The 18,164-nt window shown below is 36.1% G+C and overlaps 3 protein-coding genes across 3 annotated transcripts; 2 read left to right on the top strand and 1 right to left on the bottom strand.

Annotated features, from left to right (window-relative positions):
- Positions 1-7,049: 7,049 nt before the first annotated feature.
- LOC18030048 (receptor like protein 42) lies at positions 7,050-9,743 on the top strand. The gene has a single exon (XM_006414785.2). The coding sequence runs from the start codon at positions 7,080-7,082 to the stop codon at positions 9,429-9,431; it is 2,352 nt and encodes a 783-aa protein (XP_006414848.2). The 5' UTR covers positions 7,050-7,079; the 3' UTR covers positions 9,432-9,743.
- Positions 9,744-11,591: 1,848 nt separating this feature from the next.
- LOC18030047 (receptor-like protein 12) lies at positions 11,592-14,277 on the top strand. Its single transcript, XM_024148592.1, has one exon. It carries the CDS (start codon positions 11,645-11,647, stop codon positions 14,144-14,146), a length of 2,502 nt encoding a protein of 833 aa, XP_024004360.1. The 5' UTR covers positions 11,592-11,644; the 3' UTR covers positions 14,147-14,277.
- A 44-nt stretch (positions 14,278-14,321) lies between these two features.
- On the bottom strand, positions 14,322-17,373 carry LOC18030046 (Werner Syndrome-like exonuclease). Its single transcript, XM_006414783.2, has 6 exons — positions 16,498-17,373; positions 16,041-16,211; positions 15,248-15,378; positions 15,002-15,163; positions 14,777-14,887; positions 14,322-14,634 (listed from the first exon to the last, which is right to left on the bottom strand). The coding sequence occupies exons 1-6, from the start codon at positions 16,745-16,747 to the stop codon at positions 14,596-14,598; spliced, it is 864 nt and encodes a 287-aa protein (XP_006414846.1). The 5' UTR covers positions 16,748-17,373; the 3' UTR covers positions 14,322-14,595.
- Positions 17,374-18,164: the final 791 nt, after the last annotated feature.

Raw genomic sequence — 18,164 nt, 5'->3', positions numbered from 1 at the left:
TGAGACTCCGAGCTCCGACGTTGACTCTGTGAGTGCTGGAAAAGCTGATTAGGCGGTGGATAATCCCTCACCGAGACCGATGGTTGGCATGTGCGCACAAGTGGTGGCGGAGATTTGGAAGTTCTCGCCGGAGTAAAATCGTACCGATTAGGCAGAGGGGATGGAGTTCTGGCTTGCGAAGAAGATGCACCACCTCTTCCTCCTCTTCCTCGTCCTCTCTTCCTTCCAGCGGCACCCATCTGCGATGAAATCGATTGTATCGATTATGGTTAGGGGAAGAAGGGGTTTAGTCGATTAAATGGAGGGGAAACTGTTTTAGAGAAGAAATGAAATTGATTCAGACAGAGGAGAACAGATTCGATCGAAGGGGATTAAGATTTGGAACAGATTCGAACAGGTTTGATCGAAGGAGAAAGGAGATTAGGGTTTCTAGATTGAAAAAAAAACGATAGAGAAGAAATCGTTAAGTGTTTTTCGTTTTGGGCTGGTTTTGGGTTTAATTACGTTTTTTATTTTGTTTGGGCCTAATGGCGGTCACAAATCAGTCGCAACTTACCGACTGTTAAAATTTAGTCGCTACATTAGTCGTTATTTGGTGATTACGTTACGACTGTTTATTTTAGTCGCTAATTAGCGACTACTCTACGTCGGATATCTATTAGTCTCTAAATAAAGGCAAATCAGTCGCTAAATAGTCGGAACTCGTAACGACTAATACTTCAGTCGCTAAATGTAGTCGCTAAATTTTTTTTTTTTTTTAGTGTCATCATGAACTTTCTACCTTTTTTTAGCCAGTTCCAGGTGAATTACAACACCATTAAGGATAAGTAAAACTTTAAGGAATTAAAGGCTATGCTGATTCAGGAGGAAGGGAGATTAAAAAAGATAAAGGATCAAGTTGCTTATCTCATAGGTCATGGAAGTGCCAGCAGCAATAAAGGAAAACCAAGTAGAAAGGACAAAAGAAAGGATAAGGTTTTCATGAAAGGTCCTAAAAGTAAAATCCATAAAAAAAAAGAAGTGTTTCTTTTGCAAGCAAATGGGACACTTCAAGAAAGATTGTCCGAAAAGGACCTGAAAGTAAACTACATAAAGAAAAATTATGTTTCTGTTTTTATTAAGTATGTTATTATCAAAGTATGTATAACTTATGGTTCGAAGATAACATATGGTTAGGTTGAAAATTAAGGTTTTTCTCAACATAAAGAAAACTATCGATATAGAATTATGATTGGTTTGTGATAAATGAAAGGAATCATGTTGCTCAATGACTGTGACCGCCATGATTCGTTCAGTTCTGATTTTATTATGATAGTTAACGGTCAAGTGAACTTGATATAAATTAAAGCGTGCATTATAGTTTTAAACCATTAAGTCAACACAAAGGTCAAGTGGGAAAATTTAAGAATATTTATAGTCTTATGTGACCTATGTGTCTTTTGGTTTAATTATAAAGATCAAGTTCATATTACAATTTAGGATTCTAATAAAAAACAATATCGTGATGAATTGGACTTTTAGAATCTGGGTGTATTGATAACCCTCCTCCTTTATCTTTATAAGTATTCTTCTTATGTGATCATATAAATAAATAAATATATATATCACTACAAAAAATTGTATGTTTTACATCACTTAATTTGTATCAGATAAATTAAATGATTTTGTTTTGAGTTACTTATAACAAATGATATAATAATACATCAGTTATTTTATTTGATTTAATTTAACATCATATAATCACAATTGATATAAAACTCTTTTATTTTGCATCACTTTAATAAAAATGATTGCAAAAATGTATTCACATCAGTTAATATAATCGATGTGTTCATTATTTTTTCTGGCATCACTTTTAAAAATGATTCACTTTTTACATCACTTAAAAATACATTTTACATCACTTAAATTGCATCACAAAATTAAATGATTCTATTTTGAATTGCTTATTAACAAATGATTCGAAAATATGTTAATTAACATCAGTTATGATAATTGATTTTATTTAGAATTATTTTGATATCAATTCAATTAAAACTGATACAAATCTCTAATAATTTGCATCATTTTAATAAAAATGATACAAAATATGCATTTACATCAATTAAAATAATCGATGTACTTATTATTTTTGTTGACATCACTTACAAAAATGATTCAAATTTTATGTCACAAAAAATTGATGCTGATAATGTATTTATTATTTTATTAAATTATTTATGTGATTTAGCTTCAATTAATAAAAACTGATGTTATTTAATCTTAGTTTGTATCTTCGACACTAATTAATCTCTCTCTCTTTCTTTTCTTCCAATGGAACATAAAGTTTTTTAAGGTTTAGGGTTGGAGGAGATTCCGGTCCGATGCGGGATTGTGAGCCTGAAAAGCTCATGAAATGGAAGGAAGCCGTGGATTCCGTTAGCTGCATGATGGGATTTCAGGTGTATAAGAACAGGTATCGATGCTTCATTTTTGATTTCAAATAGCTATTTTGGTACTGGTATCAATTGAACTAGAACAGGACATAGGAGGTCAGGAAAAATCAAATCAAACGATTTTGAGTGTCTCAAATGAACAGATTCTTGAAAAGGAGCTCTGTCACTTGCAGAACTTCGGCGAGAGAAATTGCGAGCGCTTAAGCTACGAGAGACTGTTAACGACTTTTGTCTTGATGAAAGCCAGAAGAGAGAGACTTCAGCAGAGTGTAAAGACACCAAAAATTGAAAGACTTGAAGGTTTGAACTAATCCGTTGTACCTTTTAATCTTTTTTCTTGTCTGTATTTGTAACTAGCTTCTTTTGATATAGGCAACGGTTGGTGATTGCAGCTCAGGTATTGAAGTTATCAATTTACTCACTTCTCTCGTTTTTTAATTAATGTAGCTTTGAGTATTTAGCTGTTTTGAGTTTCGTGTAAGCTCAATTTGTCACTACAAAAAAGTATGTTTAGCATCATTTAATTTGTATCACATAATTAAATGATTTTGTTTTGAGTTACAGCAAATGATATAAAAATACATCAGTTATTTTTTGATTTAATTTAATATCACATCATTAAAATTGACACAAAACTCTCTCATTTTGAATCACTTATAGAAGTGATAAAAAAAATGTATTCACATTATTTAATATAATCGATATATATTTTAGTTTTTCTGGCATTACTTAAAAAATTAATTTACTTTTTACATCACTTAAAATTGATGCTAATAATATATTTATTAATTAGTTAAAGTTATTCATGTGATTTAGTTTCGATTATGAAAAACTGATGTTGTTTGATTTTAAATTTGCATCGATTACAACATTTGATATTAATAATTATTTTTGATTACCCACATGGTGTACTTTCTGCTTACCCTAATTATATTTGATTAACCGATTTGGGTTTCACCCCAAGGTTTTGATTTTTCTCCCTAAATAATCTCAAACTAACTCCGCGGCCGCTTGAAACCAGAAAAAAAACCCCTAATTTCAATCTCTCTCTTTCTCTTTAATCTCTGTTCTCTCGATGAGTTCCTCCTCCGATATAGCCCCTGACCAATTCCCTTGACCATGATGTCTCCGGGAACCACCACTCTCCCGCCGATGATGGTTCTCCAGTCATGGATGCGAAAATTCCCACGGAGGACACTACCGCGCTTAGGAGAACGAGGCCTTCACGCACTTGCACTGTTTGGGCGCAACAGCGGCTTCAAGAGCAGCAAGCGGCGGAGAGAAAGCTCAGGCCGCCCAAGAAGGAGTACAAACGGAAGCATCGACGGAGAGAGGAAGAGGTAGAAGAGGAAGATAAGGATGTGGACGATCAAGAGGATGCGGACGACAGAGATCAGAACCAGCAGCACTGCGCTGGGGGAAGCTATGGCAAAATCGTTAATTCTCTTGTCCCCTCCTTCACAGATGTTGTGATGGCATCTTTGTTCCATGTGGGAACTTGCTTTGGTACTCAATTTTTGCATGTGAGCTCTCTGTTCTCTTTAATTCTCTGTGTGTTTTTGTTGTTTGTTTTCCTTGTTCTTATTTGCCAATGAGTAGCGTACTCACTCCCAAGTTCTCATTTTTTGGATGGAGAAGTTTTTAGACTGCTATTGAAAATCAATGCTGAGGTTTCTGCGGAGGAGTTCGAGACGGCTCTGCTAACTCCAAACGATACTTTAAGTGATATTTAATATTCTTCTACTAAAGGTCGGTGCTTTAGCTATCTATTGTTGTCTTCTTTCATACTCTTTTAGTGTGCTTCTAGTATCTTATTGATGGTTTCCTAGTTTGCTTTGGTTTCTGTCGGTATTAACTTCAATGTACTTTCGAGGGTTTGTCTCATTGACATGAACGAAAGTTATATAACTATGTTCATCCAACAGAACAAATACTTGGTGCTTAATAATCTGGCAAACAGGTTTATCAATCATTTGTAAGTTATATTCTCTTCATACAATCTATGAAATAAAAACTGATATTTTATTATGTTTACTCAGGCAAGTGCATCGATTGTAAATTTTATGGCTGCTTTCAGGAATTAAGCAAATCCTAATAACTTTGAGGTGAATATCATTTTATTTATAAATTTTATATGTTTTAATTTCCAAATGATATACTAATTTATTATCTATTTTTTTTTCAGAAAATTGGTGATGATACGAATGGAAATTAGACGATCGTGATTAAAGATTATGTGGTGGATGTTCGACATTAGTTAGAAAGATTTTTATCAGCTTTCATTATTTTAAATATGTTTTATACATTTCTTACATTACGTACCAGTGAATAATGTATGTGATTTAGTTTTTAATACATTTATATGCAATTTATATTTTGTTTTTTATTTAATTAATTGATAATTAATTATTTTGTTAAATTAATTATATTTATTTTCAATATGCTAAATTAAGTTTATGATTAAATCAGAATAACGTCATTTTCCTTAAAAAATTATGCAAACCAAAATATAATTATGCGTCGATTATTATATGTGATACAAATATTACAATCATTTTTAAAAACTGATATTAATATTAACATCAATTATACAAATGATATAAATATTAATATCATTTATTATAAATGATACAATTGTTAACATCATTTAGTAACAAATGATATATCATTTAATATCAGTTATAATAACTTATATAAATATTAGCATCAATTATATTAAATAATGTATATGTTACCATCACTTTTTTTCAAACTGATACATACTTGATGTAAAAATTTCTATAACTAATGCAAACTATTTGCATCACCACTTTCAGAATCACTTATTTAAGTGATACAAAACTCTTTTACATCATTTATAATTGATGTAAATATAAAAAATAAGTGATTAAAACACACTTTTTTTTGTAATGTATATATATATGAAAGGGTATATATATATAGTTAGTGAAAGGACATAAGTATATGAGTATCGTACATGATGGTTGATAAAGGTTATGTCTGTGTGTGTATATATATTTATAGTGATGAAAAAACATTACAATTATCAGAATAATAAAAGCACACCAAAAAATCCATCTTGTCGTGAGAGAACATAAGATGAAGAAGGTTTTGGATTTCTTTATCCATCAAAAGGAATCATAAGGATTTGAAGATCAAAGGGAGGAGAAAATCAAGTTGAAGATTTTCATCAGATCAATAAACATGGATTAAGTTTAGTGTTTCTTCTTCTTGAGAAATTGTTTGTGGTTGGATTAAACTAAATCTAGATCATCTTGGGAATTAGTAGATTTCATAAATGAAATCATTAAAGTAATTTACAATGCTACTTGACGGCATCGGGGAAATCCTTTAGAACCTAAGCAGATGTAATGTAATAACAATGGCTCCATTAGCTTCTTACTCACCAAAGACATGCTTAGTGCAGCTAGTTCCAGGTAAGAAAGTGGGTTTTGTTTGTATTATTGTTACTGGTAAAGATGCCATGAAGTATAAGCATCGTTTGCTGCGTATTGTAACTGTTCCTTTGACAGAGGCTAGACCTCCCAATTTCCGAGCCTGATTCTGTTTGCCTTCAAGAGCTGAAAAGTAGTGACAGCCGAACTTTTAAAGCAACATAAAACCAAAATGCCCAAAGGTCTAAATAGAAAAACTTCTGAAACAAGAAAGAGACATATGCATCTATAGAAAGAAACTTGCAAACAGATAAATCAAAGAGGCCGAGATAAGACACTACTAGAATGAATTAAAAGTTGTTATCCTCGGAATCAGACACCAAAACAAACAAATATCAATGGAGACAAAAAGAAAATTTTGAAAATAGCTTTTCTAAAACTTGGTCTCCAGTCTCCTATCAAAGCCTACACAATAGCTCTTCCAGAATCATCTCTCTTGGTTTCAAGAACCTTAAGTAGCTGCATTGCTCGCTTATCAACCTCAGTAGAAGTCTTACTATACAAAATTCAACCACCAAACCTCAGCGCTGGAAAAATTCTTAGCTGCAAAAAGCAAGTCAAAAACAAACGTCAATAGTGAAAATTCAAAAGGAACAACTGAGAAAACAGGAACATAGAAATTAATCAGAGAATTGAGATCAGCAGGAACAGACTGATAACAGATCAGTGAAGTTTCTAACCATAAGAGGAAGAAGAAGAAGAAGAATGGGAGAGATAGGAAGCTTTGATGGCGCTGATAGCGAGAAGCTGCTCCTCTGTTAAATCCTCGTCGTCGTCCCAACTTGACGACATTTTGGAGGGAGGGATACGAATCAAATTCTAAGGCAAAGACTTGTTTTCATATGGAGGGTTCATTGTCACTTTCACTGTCTAAATAGTAAGAAACAGAGAAGAGACAAAGGAATCTTCAGGATAAATAACGTCTTAGGCAATTAACCCCCACCGCACGGCTGAGAAGTTGCGTCTGCGTTTAAGTGATTAACCCACACCGTGTGGTTGAGAAAGTCTCCTTTGTGGAACGATCAAATCACTTTGTGGACCATACATCAATTATTTCTTCAGAGGAGACTTGCTAAGTCAAGCTTTGATTTTTCTCGGCAAATGTAAAAGACAATTCAATGGTATAGAGTCATCAGTTATCAACACATTCAGAAAAAAAAAAAAAAAACAAAGAAAGAGAAAAAAATAAATGATGCATTCTTGTACTGAGAGGAGGATGATAAAATGGATCTTGTATTTGATCTTCTCCCTTTTTAACGTAATGTTTGTTTTTGCTTCTCCTGCTAAGCACTTGTGTCGTCCAGACCAGAGGGATGCTCTTTGGGAGTTCCAGAGCGATTTCTATTTCGATGAGTACAAGACAAAGTGGTGGAGTAACAACACTGATTGCTGTTCTTGGGATGGTGTCTCTTGTGATCCTACGACAGGTAAGGTGGTTCAGTTAAACCTCTTTGACACTAACCTTCAAGGTATTCTACCAGATTCCATCACCAACCTCAAATATTTAGACACTTTGAGTCTTTCTGGTTGCAACCTCTTTGGAAAGATTCCTTCTTCACTCGGAAATCTTTCTTATCTCACTTACCTCGATCTTTCTGGTAATAATTTCGCCGGTGAACTACCAGATACAATGGGCAGCCTAATCCAACTAAGAGATTTGTTACTTCACAATAACAAGCTCAGTGGAAACTTTCCTCTTATGCTACTCAATTTGAGTGGGCTCACTGAGGTGAACCTTGCTTCTAACCAATTCCAAGGTATGCTACCATCCAACATGAGTGGCCTCTCTGGAATGAATTTTTTTGAAATTGGTGAAAATTCATTTTCTGGATCTGTTCCATTGTCTCTCTTCATGATCCCTTCGTTGACTGTGCTTAGCCTAAGAAGAAACAGCTTTAGCGGTCCTCTTGGGATTGAAAATATCTCCTCATCATCTAAACTTAGTTATTTATCCCTTGGAGTAAATAACTTTAGTGGACCAATCCCGAGATCTATATTGAATCTAGTCAGGCTCGAGGTTCTTGACCTCTCTTTCTGGAACACAGGGAGGGGCATGGTTGATTTCAGCATTTTCTTGCATTTCAAGTCACTCGCATCACTTTACCTCTCCTACCTGAATACAAGAAGCATTGTTGACTTGAGTCATTTCTCACATCTCACGTCACTTCGTGAACTTGATCTCTCTGGGAATAATCTGAAATTTAGCTCAACTCTCCATCTTCCTTCAAGCCTAAGCGGCGTGTCTTTATCATCCTGCAATATTTCTGAGTTTCCCAAGTTTCTACAAACCCAAACCAATTTGAATAATTTAGACATTTCTGCTAATCAAATTGAAGGCCAAGTACCGGAGTGGTTATGGAGACTTCCAAGGTTGCAGTCTGTAAACATTTCTCAGAATTCCTTCAGTGGTTTTGAAGGATCAGCGGATGTTATTCAAAGAAGTGCATTATACCTGTATATGCTTGATATAAGTTACACGTTCCAGGATCCGTTTCCTTTGTTACCAAACTTTACAAGGTTCCTTTTTGGCTCTGATAATCTATTTTCAGGAGAGATTCCTAGAACAATATGTGAGATGCTTGCTCTTGATACACTTGTTTTATCCAACAACAACTTCAGTGGGTCTATTCCTCGTTGTTTCAATAATTTCAATACTTCTCTTTCCATCTTGCATCTACAGAATAACAGCCTCTCTGGTGTTATTCCAAAGGAAACTATTAGTGATCGCTTGAGATCACTTGATGTTGGTCACAACCAGTTATCAGGAGAACTTCCCAAATCTCTGATCAACTGCACTGATCTCGAGTTTCTAAACGTGGAAAACAACAGAATCAATGACAAATTTCCATTCTGGTTGAGATTGTTGCCTAATCTACAGATTATTGTCCTTCGTTCCAACGAGTTCTTTGGGCCAATATCTGCTCCTGGAGTTTCTTTGAGTTTCCCCATGCTGCGAATCTTTGACATTTCGAAAAATCGCTTCACTGGAATTTTGCCATCAGATTACTTTGCTGGTTGGAGTGCAATGTCATATGAAACACACATTGGTTATCATGTTTTGATAGATTTTGGAGGAAGAGACTTAGAATACCACAATTCGGTGGCTCTGACAAACAAAGGATTGAATATGGAGCTGGTTGGGAGTGGTTTCAGAATCTACAAAACAATTGATGTCTCCGAAAACAGACTTGAAGGAGATATTCCAGAATCCATCAGTTTACTCAAAGAACTGATAGTGCTCAACATGTCAAACAATGCTTTCACAGGCCACATACCATCATCTCTGGCGAACTTGACCAATCTCCAATCACTGGATCTATCTCGAAACAGATTATCCGGTGAAATCCCACCAGAGCTCGGGAAGCTCACGTTTCTTGCATGGATGAACTTCTCTTACAACAGGCTTGAAGGTCCAATCCCACAAGGAACTCAAATTCAAAGCCAGAATAGTTCTTCTTTTGCAGAGAATCTCGGGCTATGTGGTGCTCCTCTGGAAGAAACCTGCAGCGGAAAAGAAGTAGAAGCAACAAAGGAAGAGTAAGTTGAAGAAAAGGAAGAAAAAGATCAAGTATTGAGCTGGATTGCAGCTGCTATTGGCTATATACCTGGTGTTGTGTGTGGACTCACCATCGGCCACACTCTAACTCATAGGCGTGTGCTCTTCGCCTAACGTGCAATATACGTCAAGTGAGTGAGGAACGATTACTGTCTTCTCTATATGATCATATCGTGAGAATCTGTGTTTTGCTGGAGTTAATTTCCTCTTTTTATTTGTTATGTTCTTGTACCTTTCTTATCGTTCCACTATACTTTTCTCTCAGTTCATCTACTCACGAGGTACATTACTACTTCATTTCTTCTTATTTGCTTTTTGGCGTTTCGATTTTGAATCTAAATTAGTCTGTTCAAGATGTGACTACCAAGTTTTAAGTCGGAAATATTCATTTACTGCGATTGGAACGTTTTGTCACTGAATCTTGATTGTATCAGATCTCTTATTGAACACTACGTACGATAGCTAAAGGCAAAAAAAATCCGACTAGGGTCAGGAGCTAGATGGTAAAGCCATTGGATCACACACCATTCAAGAAAATTATTGCCTAGCTTATGCCTCAATTTTTCAAGGTCTTGTGCTTTGTGTTTCTGAGATTTATTAATAAAGAAGACTCTGAGAAAAGTTTTCTCAGATCTTTACATCACTATTCAAAGTTTGAAATCAAATAACTCACCATAAAAGACTACATCTTATATTAACCATATGCCACAGAGACAGTTAATCCTGATCATGAGTAAATGGACTGCAACTAGTCAAAATATTCAAATATCCCTTGCAGATCCCATAAGAACACCTAGTGGACTAGATATATCATATCACTTAATGCTTACTCTTGGGGTTATAACTTATAACCTTTATGCTTACTATACTTCACGTTATGAACCATTGACAACATCGGGAACGTCCTTTAGAACCTAAGCAGATATAACAATGCTGTCCATTAGCTTATTACTAACCAAAAACAATTAATCTTCGACAAGTGCACAAGCATCGGTTGTTGCGAACCGTAACTGTTCCTTTGACTGCATATGAACGGACCTCCCAGTTTCCTAGCCTGTCGCTGTTCTGCTTCAGGAGCTGAAACGTAACAGCCAAAATTTTAACGAGAACCAAAATTCCTAATGTTCTGGTTGTAAAAAGTGGGTTTTGTTTGTGTTATTGTTACCGGGTAAAAATGCCACGAAGAATAAGCATCCGTTGCTCCCTATTGTCAGTTTGTAACTGTTCCTTTGACAGAGCTGAGAACCTCCCAGCTCCCGGGTCTTGATTCTGTTTGACTTCAAGAGATGCAAAGTAACAGCCAAACTTTTAAAGCAACAACATAGAACCAAAATTTCCAAAGTTCTAAATAGAAAAACTTCTGAAACAAGAAATAGACATATGCTTCCTTAGAAAGAAACAGGTGCATCTGATTGCACATTGCCTACTTAGAAACTGCAATGGAAACTTGCAAACAGATAAGTTAAAGAATAGACCGAGATAAGATATCAATAGCATGAATTAAGAGTTGTTATCCTCGGAATCAGACACCAAAACAAACAAATATCAATGGAGACAAAATGAATTCAAAATTCCTTTTCTAAAACTTGGTCTCCACTCAATATAAAACCCAACAATAGCTCTTCCAGAATCATCTCTCTTGATTTCAAGAACCTTTAGTTTGGAAGCTGTGTTACTCGCTTATCAACCTTTTAATGTATATACTAACAAACATCAAAGAGTGTACGAATATGGCTATAATAAGATATTTGAGATAAGAGAAATTTATAAAATAATCCTTGCTTTTGAGAAGTGATCACAAACTACAAAGATTGCCATTTATAATGACATCATCATCATCATTTGTTTATGATCATTTGTGATCGGATTGATCAGAATTGCAAATTGCGGCCGAGCTATGCTGCTTTGTGACCCTTTCTTCTCCAAGACAAAAGACACTCCTGGTTTTCAGCGATTTGGCACACGTGGCTGGAAAGCAAAACGCATTTGGATAACCTGTAAGAATTTTCAATTTCTTTGACTTGACTTTGTGGAGCATTCATATGGGAAATTAAATAATCTTTGTGGAAGCAATCAGTCTTCAGATGAGACTTTTTAACTCGGTCTTTAATTTCCTCCACAAATATATGTAGACAATCCAACGATTAGAATTCACCGACATAATTCGTTTCGAAGCAAAAGAAATCAAAGAAACAAATATGATGCATTCTTGTAGTCAGAAAAGGATGATAGTATGGAGGTTGTGTGTAATCTTCTCCATTTATTACTCAATACTTATTTCTGCTTCTTCTGGTAGGCACTTGTGTCGTCCAGACCAGAGAGATGCTCTTTGGGAGTTCAAAAGCGAGTTCTATGTCCAAAAGCCTGATTTTCATTGGAGCAAGTCTGATTCTAAGACAGTTAAGTGGAGGAACAACACTGATTGCTGCTCTTGGGATGGTATCTCTTGTGATTCTAAGTCGGGCGTGGTGGTTGAGTTAGACCTTGAGGACAGTTTTCTCAATGGCCCTTTGAGGACTAATAGTAGTCTGTTTAGACTACAACATCTTCAGAGACTAAATCTTGGCAGAAATAATCTTTCAGGTATTCTACCAAACTCCATCAGCAATCTCAAATATTTGAGGACTTTGACACTTTTTGGTTGCAATTTTTTTGGAAAGATTCCTTCTTCACTCGGATATCTTTCTTACCTCACTGATCTTGATCTTATGGGTAATGATTTCACCGGTGAAATACCGGATTCGTTGGGTAACCTAAACCGACTAACACGGTTGATACTTGGACATAACAAGCTCAATGGGAACTTTCCTCTTGTGCTACTCAATATGAGTGAGCTCATCGAGATTGACCTTCTTTCTAACCGGTTCGAAGGTATGCTACCATCTAACATGAGTAGCCTCTGCAAACTGGAGTTCTTTGATGTTAGTGGAAATTCATTTTCCGGATCTATTCCATCATCTCTCTTCATGATCCCTTCATTGACCTACCTTCTTCTACAAAGAAACGACTTTAGTGGTCCTCTTGAGATAAGGAATATCTCTTCACCATCTAAAGTTGAAACTTTGTCTCTTGGAGAGAACAATTTTAATGGGCCAATCTCGGGATCTATATCGAAACTTTCCAGGCTCTCGTATCTTGACCTCTCTTTCTGGAACACAGGGAAGCGCATAGTTGATTTCAGCATCTTCATGCATCTCAAGTCACTTCAGATACTTGACCTCTCCAATCTGAATACAAGAAGCATAGTTGACTTGAGTCTTTTCTCAAATCTCATGTCACTTAGAAGCTTGGATCTCTCAGGGAATACTTTGAAGATCAGTCCAACTCTCCATCTTTCCTCACCTATACAACAATTATTGTTATCATCTTGCAATATCGTTGAGTTTCCCAAGTTTCTACAAACCAAAACCAATCTGTCTTATTTAGACATGTCTGCCAATCAAATTGAAGGCAAAGTTCCAGAGTGGTTATGGAGATTCCCAGAGTTGGTATTGCTTGATATAAGTTCAAACACATTCCATGATCCCTTTCCTTTGTTACCAAGGTCTTTGGTGCACTTTTTAGGCTCTGATAATCGGTTTTCGGGAAAAATTCCTCATACAATATGTGAATTGGTTGCTCTTGAGACACTTGTTTTATCCAACAACAACTTTAGTGGTTCTATTCCCAAGTGTTTTCAGAATTTCAATACTACTTTGTCAGTCTTGCATCTTCAGAATAATAGCCTCACTGGTGTTTTTCCAGAGGAATCTATAAATGATCACTTGATATCACTTGATATTGGTCGCAATCATTTGTCAGGAGAACTTCCCAAGTCTCTGATCAATTGCACTGAACTCGAGTTTCTGAACGTTGAAAACAACAGAATCAATGGCAATTTTCCATTCTGGTTGAGATTGTTTCCCAATCTACAAGTTCTTGTCCTTCGTTCTAACGAGTTCCATGGGCCAATATCATCCCATGGAGATTCTTTGAGTTTTTCCAAGCTGCGAATCTTTGACATTTCAGATAATCTCTTCAGTGGAGTCTTGCCATCAGATTACTTTGCTGGTTGGGCTGCAATGTCATCGGTAGTAAACACTGAAGGTAGTACGTTGATTAGATTTGGACGTCACGTAGAATACTATCATGCATCAGTGGTTCTGACGAACAAAGGCTTGAAGATGGAGCTGGTTGGCAGTGGTTTCACAATGTACAAAACTATTGATGTCTCTGGAAACAGATTCGAAGGAGAGATTCCCAAATCCATTGGTTTACTCGAGGAGCTAATTGTGCTCAACATGTCAAACAATGCCTTCACAGGCCATATCCCACCATCTCTGGTGAACTTGACGAATCTCCAATCATTGGATCTATCTCAAAACAGATTATCTGGCGAAATCCCACCAGAGCTTGGGAAACTCACGTTTCTTGCACGGATGAACTTCTCTTACAACAGGCTTGAAGGTCCAATACCACAAGGGACTCAGATTCAAAGTCAGAATAGTTCATCTTTTGCAGAGAATCATGGGCTCTGCGGTGTTCCTCTTCAAGAAACATGTGGCGGAGAGGAAGAAGCAACAAAGCAAGAGGAAGATGAAGAAAAGGAAGAAGAAGAAGATCAAGCACTGAGCTGGATCGCAGCTGCGTTAGGCTATGTACCTGGTCTGTTCTGTGGACTCACCATCGGCTACATTCTCACTTCATATAAACATGACTAATTCATGATGATCTTACACTTTTTTACTTAATCGAAGCATCCATTCTTAGGAAGATGGTATCTCCTTGTAATCATAAAACAATACAACTTTTGCAACGGTTCAATAGAACACTTTAATCTCAACACCGTAATAAGGTCTTGTGCTTTGTGTTCCTGAGATGTTTAGAGTCTGAGGAAAGTTTCAGCCTATGAAGACCTTATACTAATTACCATATAGTTATATCAGTGGGACGTTTCTTTAAAGCTCAACCAAATAACAGTGGGATGTTAAAAGCCGACCATAAGAGGCGATTAAAGAACTGCAACTAGATTACAATGTTCAAATAATCAAATCTCGTTTGCATATCCCATAAGAATTGCTTCTAGTAGACTATCATATCATTTAATACCATTACAGAGGCTCCCTCTTGTGGTAATCATAAGCTAACCTCTAAAGCTTCATCCTTCACGTTATGAGCAATCGACTGCATCAGGAAGCTCCTTTAGAACCTAAGCAGATGTAACAATGCTCTCCATTAGCTTCTTACGTACCAAAGATAAGCTCCGGGGTTTCAACAAGTATGTAGAACGATGTGAGACTTTTGCTTCAAGGTTGTTTGAGTATGAGAAGATGGTTTTTCTTTGTTCTTACCTGGTAAAGATGCCATGAAGCATAAGCATCGGTTGCTGCGTATTGTAACTGCTCCTTTGACAGAGGCTGGACCTCCCAGTTCCCGAGCCTAATTCTGTTTGGCTTCAGGAGCTGCAAAGTAACATTAAAGCTTTTAAAAGCGAAATAGAACCAAGACTCATGGACAACAAAACAGATGACTGATGTTCCACTGTTATAATGAGAGCGAAAAACGATAACGGATACCTCTTTGCAAACAAGTGTCTCAGTTAGAGAGGCAAGACCCCATTTTTTCGAATCTCCGCCAATTTTTTTGTTGGCTAAATCTGAAAGATCCTCGACATCTTTGATGGATACTCCATGGTCATGGAAAAGCTTCACAGAGTCACCGTCAATTCCAATACCTACCTATATACATATCAGACACTGTAAAGGTTGGCGCATTCATGGCGCTACATAAGAACTTTAATTAGTTCAAAAAATTTAACAAACCTTTACGAGTGTTGAATCCTCAATAAGCTGTTGAAGACTCTGTGGGATACCAGAATGGATAATGTGAATCACATCACAATAATTATTCTCTACACATATCTGCACAACTGCAACCTTCCCCGGGAGAACACCTGAACAAACTCGTAGTTTAAAGAAACAGCTATAGTTAGATCACCAGAACTTCTCTCAAGATAATGCATACATTAGCGAGCATCAAAGAGTTCATGAATATTTCCCATTGTTTTAATTATAATGAATCAGATAAGACTTTCAAGGAATTGACGTGAGCTGTCAGAGTAAGTAATCTATTTTATTGTCAAACAAAACGATCATGTGTGGCTTTTGAGTTGGCTTAAAATGTCCAGACCTACAAAATATAACTTTTATCTTTCTTTATGAATCCGAAGTGAACAGAACCACTGCTAAAGAAGTTAACAATGTCACAAGACATGACTCAAGCAACTATCAATACAACATATACAAGTATAATAGATATTAGTAGAGCACAAGTGAGCCATCTACACTTTCTTCCGACCATTTAGAAAGAGACAACAATCATAAGGTCTTTCTGATCTAAAGACGAGACTGTATGGTATTCATTATCTCATCTAGATTTCAAAAGAGTAAACAGACAAGAAAACATATGCATCAATAGAGATCAAATGCACCATCAAAACATTTGATAGAACAACTTACAAACAGACAAACCAAAGAGTAGACTGAGATAAGACACTAACCGTATGAATCAAACACAAAAAAAACAGACATCAATGTCGAAAAGAATATGAGATACCTTTTCTAAAACTTGGTCTCCACTCAATATCAAACCCAACAATAGCTGTTCCAGAATCATCTCTCTTGGTTTCAAGAACCTTTAAAAGCTGCATTGCTCTCTTATCAACCTCACTAGCAGTCTTACTATACAAAATTCTACCACCAAACCTCATGGCCGGAAAATTCTTAGCTGCAATAAGGTATTAAAAAAAACGTCAATAATCAAAAGGAATAATTTGCTTTTTCCTACAGAATCATGTTGCCAACAAATGGAAAAAAAAAAAAAAAAACCATTGATTTTTAAATTGGGACGGTGACAATTGAGAAAACAAAGAACCTAAAAATTGAATCAGAAAATTGAGATCACCAGGAACAGACTGATAAAAGATCAGAGAAATTTCTAAGCAACAAGACAGGGAAATTCGAAATTAAATGGAGAGAGCCATTGATGTGGGTTCTCTAAACTATTTAATTACCTCTGCAGCGAGAGAGTGGAAATCGCTTGTAAGCTGTAGGAGAAGTGATGGAGCGAGGCAACTGGCGACGGATCTTAGGGGCTTGAGATGATGGAGCCTCGTGTCGATGACCGGAGGTATCAGGCCGTACGGTCGGAGTAGCGGAGGAAGAAGAAGAAGAAGAATGTGAGTTATAGGAAGCTTCAATGGCGTCGATAGCGAGAAGCTGCTCCTCTGTAAAATCCTCGTCGCCGTCCCAACTTGACGACATTTGTTTTTGAGGGAGAACGAAAGGAGCCGAAAAAAAAAAATGAATGCTTTGGAGGGAGGGATACGAATCGAATCAGGGCCTCTTAGAAATTTTTCCAATTTTGTTTTTATTTATTTACCTGAACAAGGAATTGGCAGTTTGCAAGTAAGAACATTATTTATTTTTTTCCTGCTACCCATTACATGTGGCTAATCGGCAGGTTGGTCAATGGAGCATCTTCGACAAGTCAGTATGATTGACGTAGAAAAATGCAATACCTTGTGCTCAAGCCTTTTTTGCAAGAGTATCAGCACAAACATTTTGTGTCCTAGGGATATGGGATAGTATACACACATCAAAAGTTCCATATAAAAAGTGGAAGTGATGAAATTCTTACATAAAAGAAGGCCAGTCCACTGGGGACTCGATTATGCTCACCGAATCCGAATAATCTATCTGAAAATGTGTCACATATATTCGTATTTCTCTTAGGCAAAACATCACTCAAAGGAGGTCATCCATCTCAGCATGTAAAACGGACAGACTTCTAAGACAATCTTGTTGTCCAACAACTTCATATCCCCTATCATCCCGTAGAATCAACCATAATCCACTAAGCGGTCTATGGGTGACCCAAGAGGCGTCAATTTGACATGTTGGGATTCGTGGATCCGCAGGAATGGGGCTTCTAGGAAGATAGGAATTTGGTACCATCGCATCTTCCTCTTCTTCTGGTTGGTTTGTTGTTCTCTACCTCTCAACTTCTAGGGCTGCATGCTGAAGAGTGTTTTGCAGAGAAATTTCTTTTCTATTAAAAATTTAGTCATTCTTTGCTATTCTATATATACCATAGTATTCAAAGATATATTTTTTTGTGGTTTTGTTAAACCTAGTTTTTTTTTTGTTTTCAACAAAAGAACACTCATATTTTGAAAAAATAAAGATACTTGAAAAGTAGTCCGGAAGAGACAAAGTTTGATAACGCCAGACTTGTAAAACCTGTGAATATAGAAACAAATTGTGGTTTATGGATTTTTTTGGTGCTTCACATCTAGGACATCGCATAGTGGACCATAAGTGTCTATAGGTGAGTTTTGGCATGTGATAAGATATCCTAATAATGTTTGCCACATAAAATGTTTTAACTTTTTGGTTGTATGAGTTTTCCACACTTACATTGAAGGGGAAGTAAGAACATTATTTAAATAATGGGATAACCAAGTAAATATACTAGTAAATAGTCTCATTTTAGAAAATACTTAGAAATATTTTTTCTCTAAATGTATTTGAATTATTGAGATTAGAACCAACAACCGGTAAGAATTGATAATTCAGTAGGAACCAGAAACAAAGCCGGCAGAAAACTAGATTTTTTCGGAGACAAAGCTTTATGAATAGAAGATTATATAAAAATTTAGATCCAACATTATTAAAAACA

The sequence above is a fragment of the Eutrema salsugineum genome, unplaced genomic scaffold, assembly GCF_000478725.1.
Source record: "Eutrema salsugineum unplaced genomic scaffold, Eutsalg1_0 scaffold_1, whole genome shotgun sequence".
Lineage (NCBI taxonomy): Eukaryota > Viridiplantae > Streptophyta > Magnoliopsida > Brassicales > Brassicaceae > Eutrema > Eutrema salsugineum.
The sequence above is the reverse complement of the archived record's forward strand: the minus strand, read 5'-3'. Positions and strand labels throughout refer to the sequence as shown.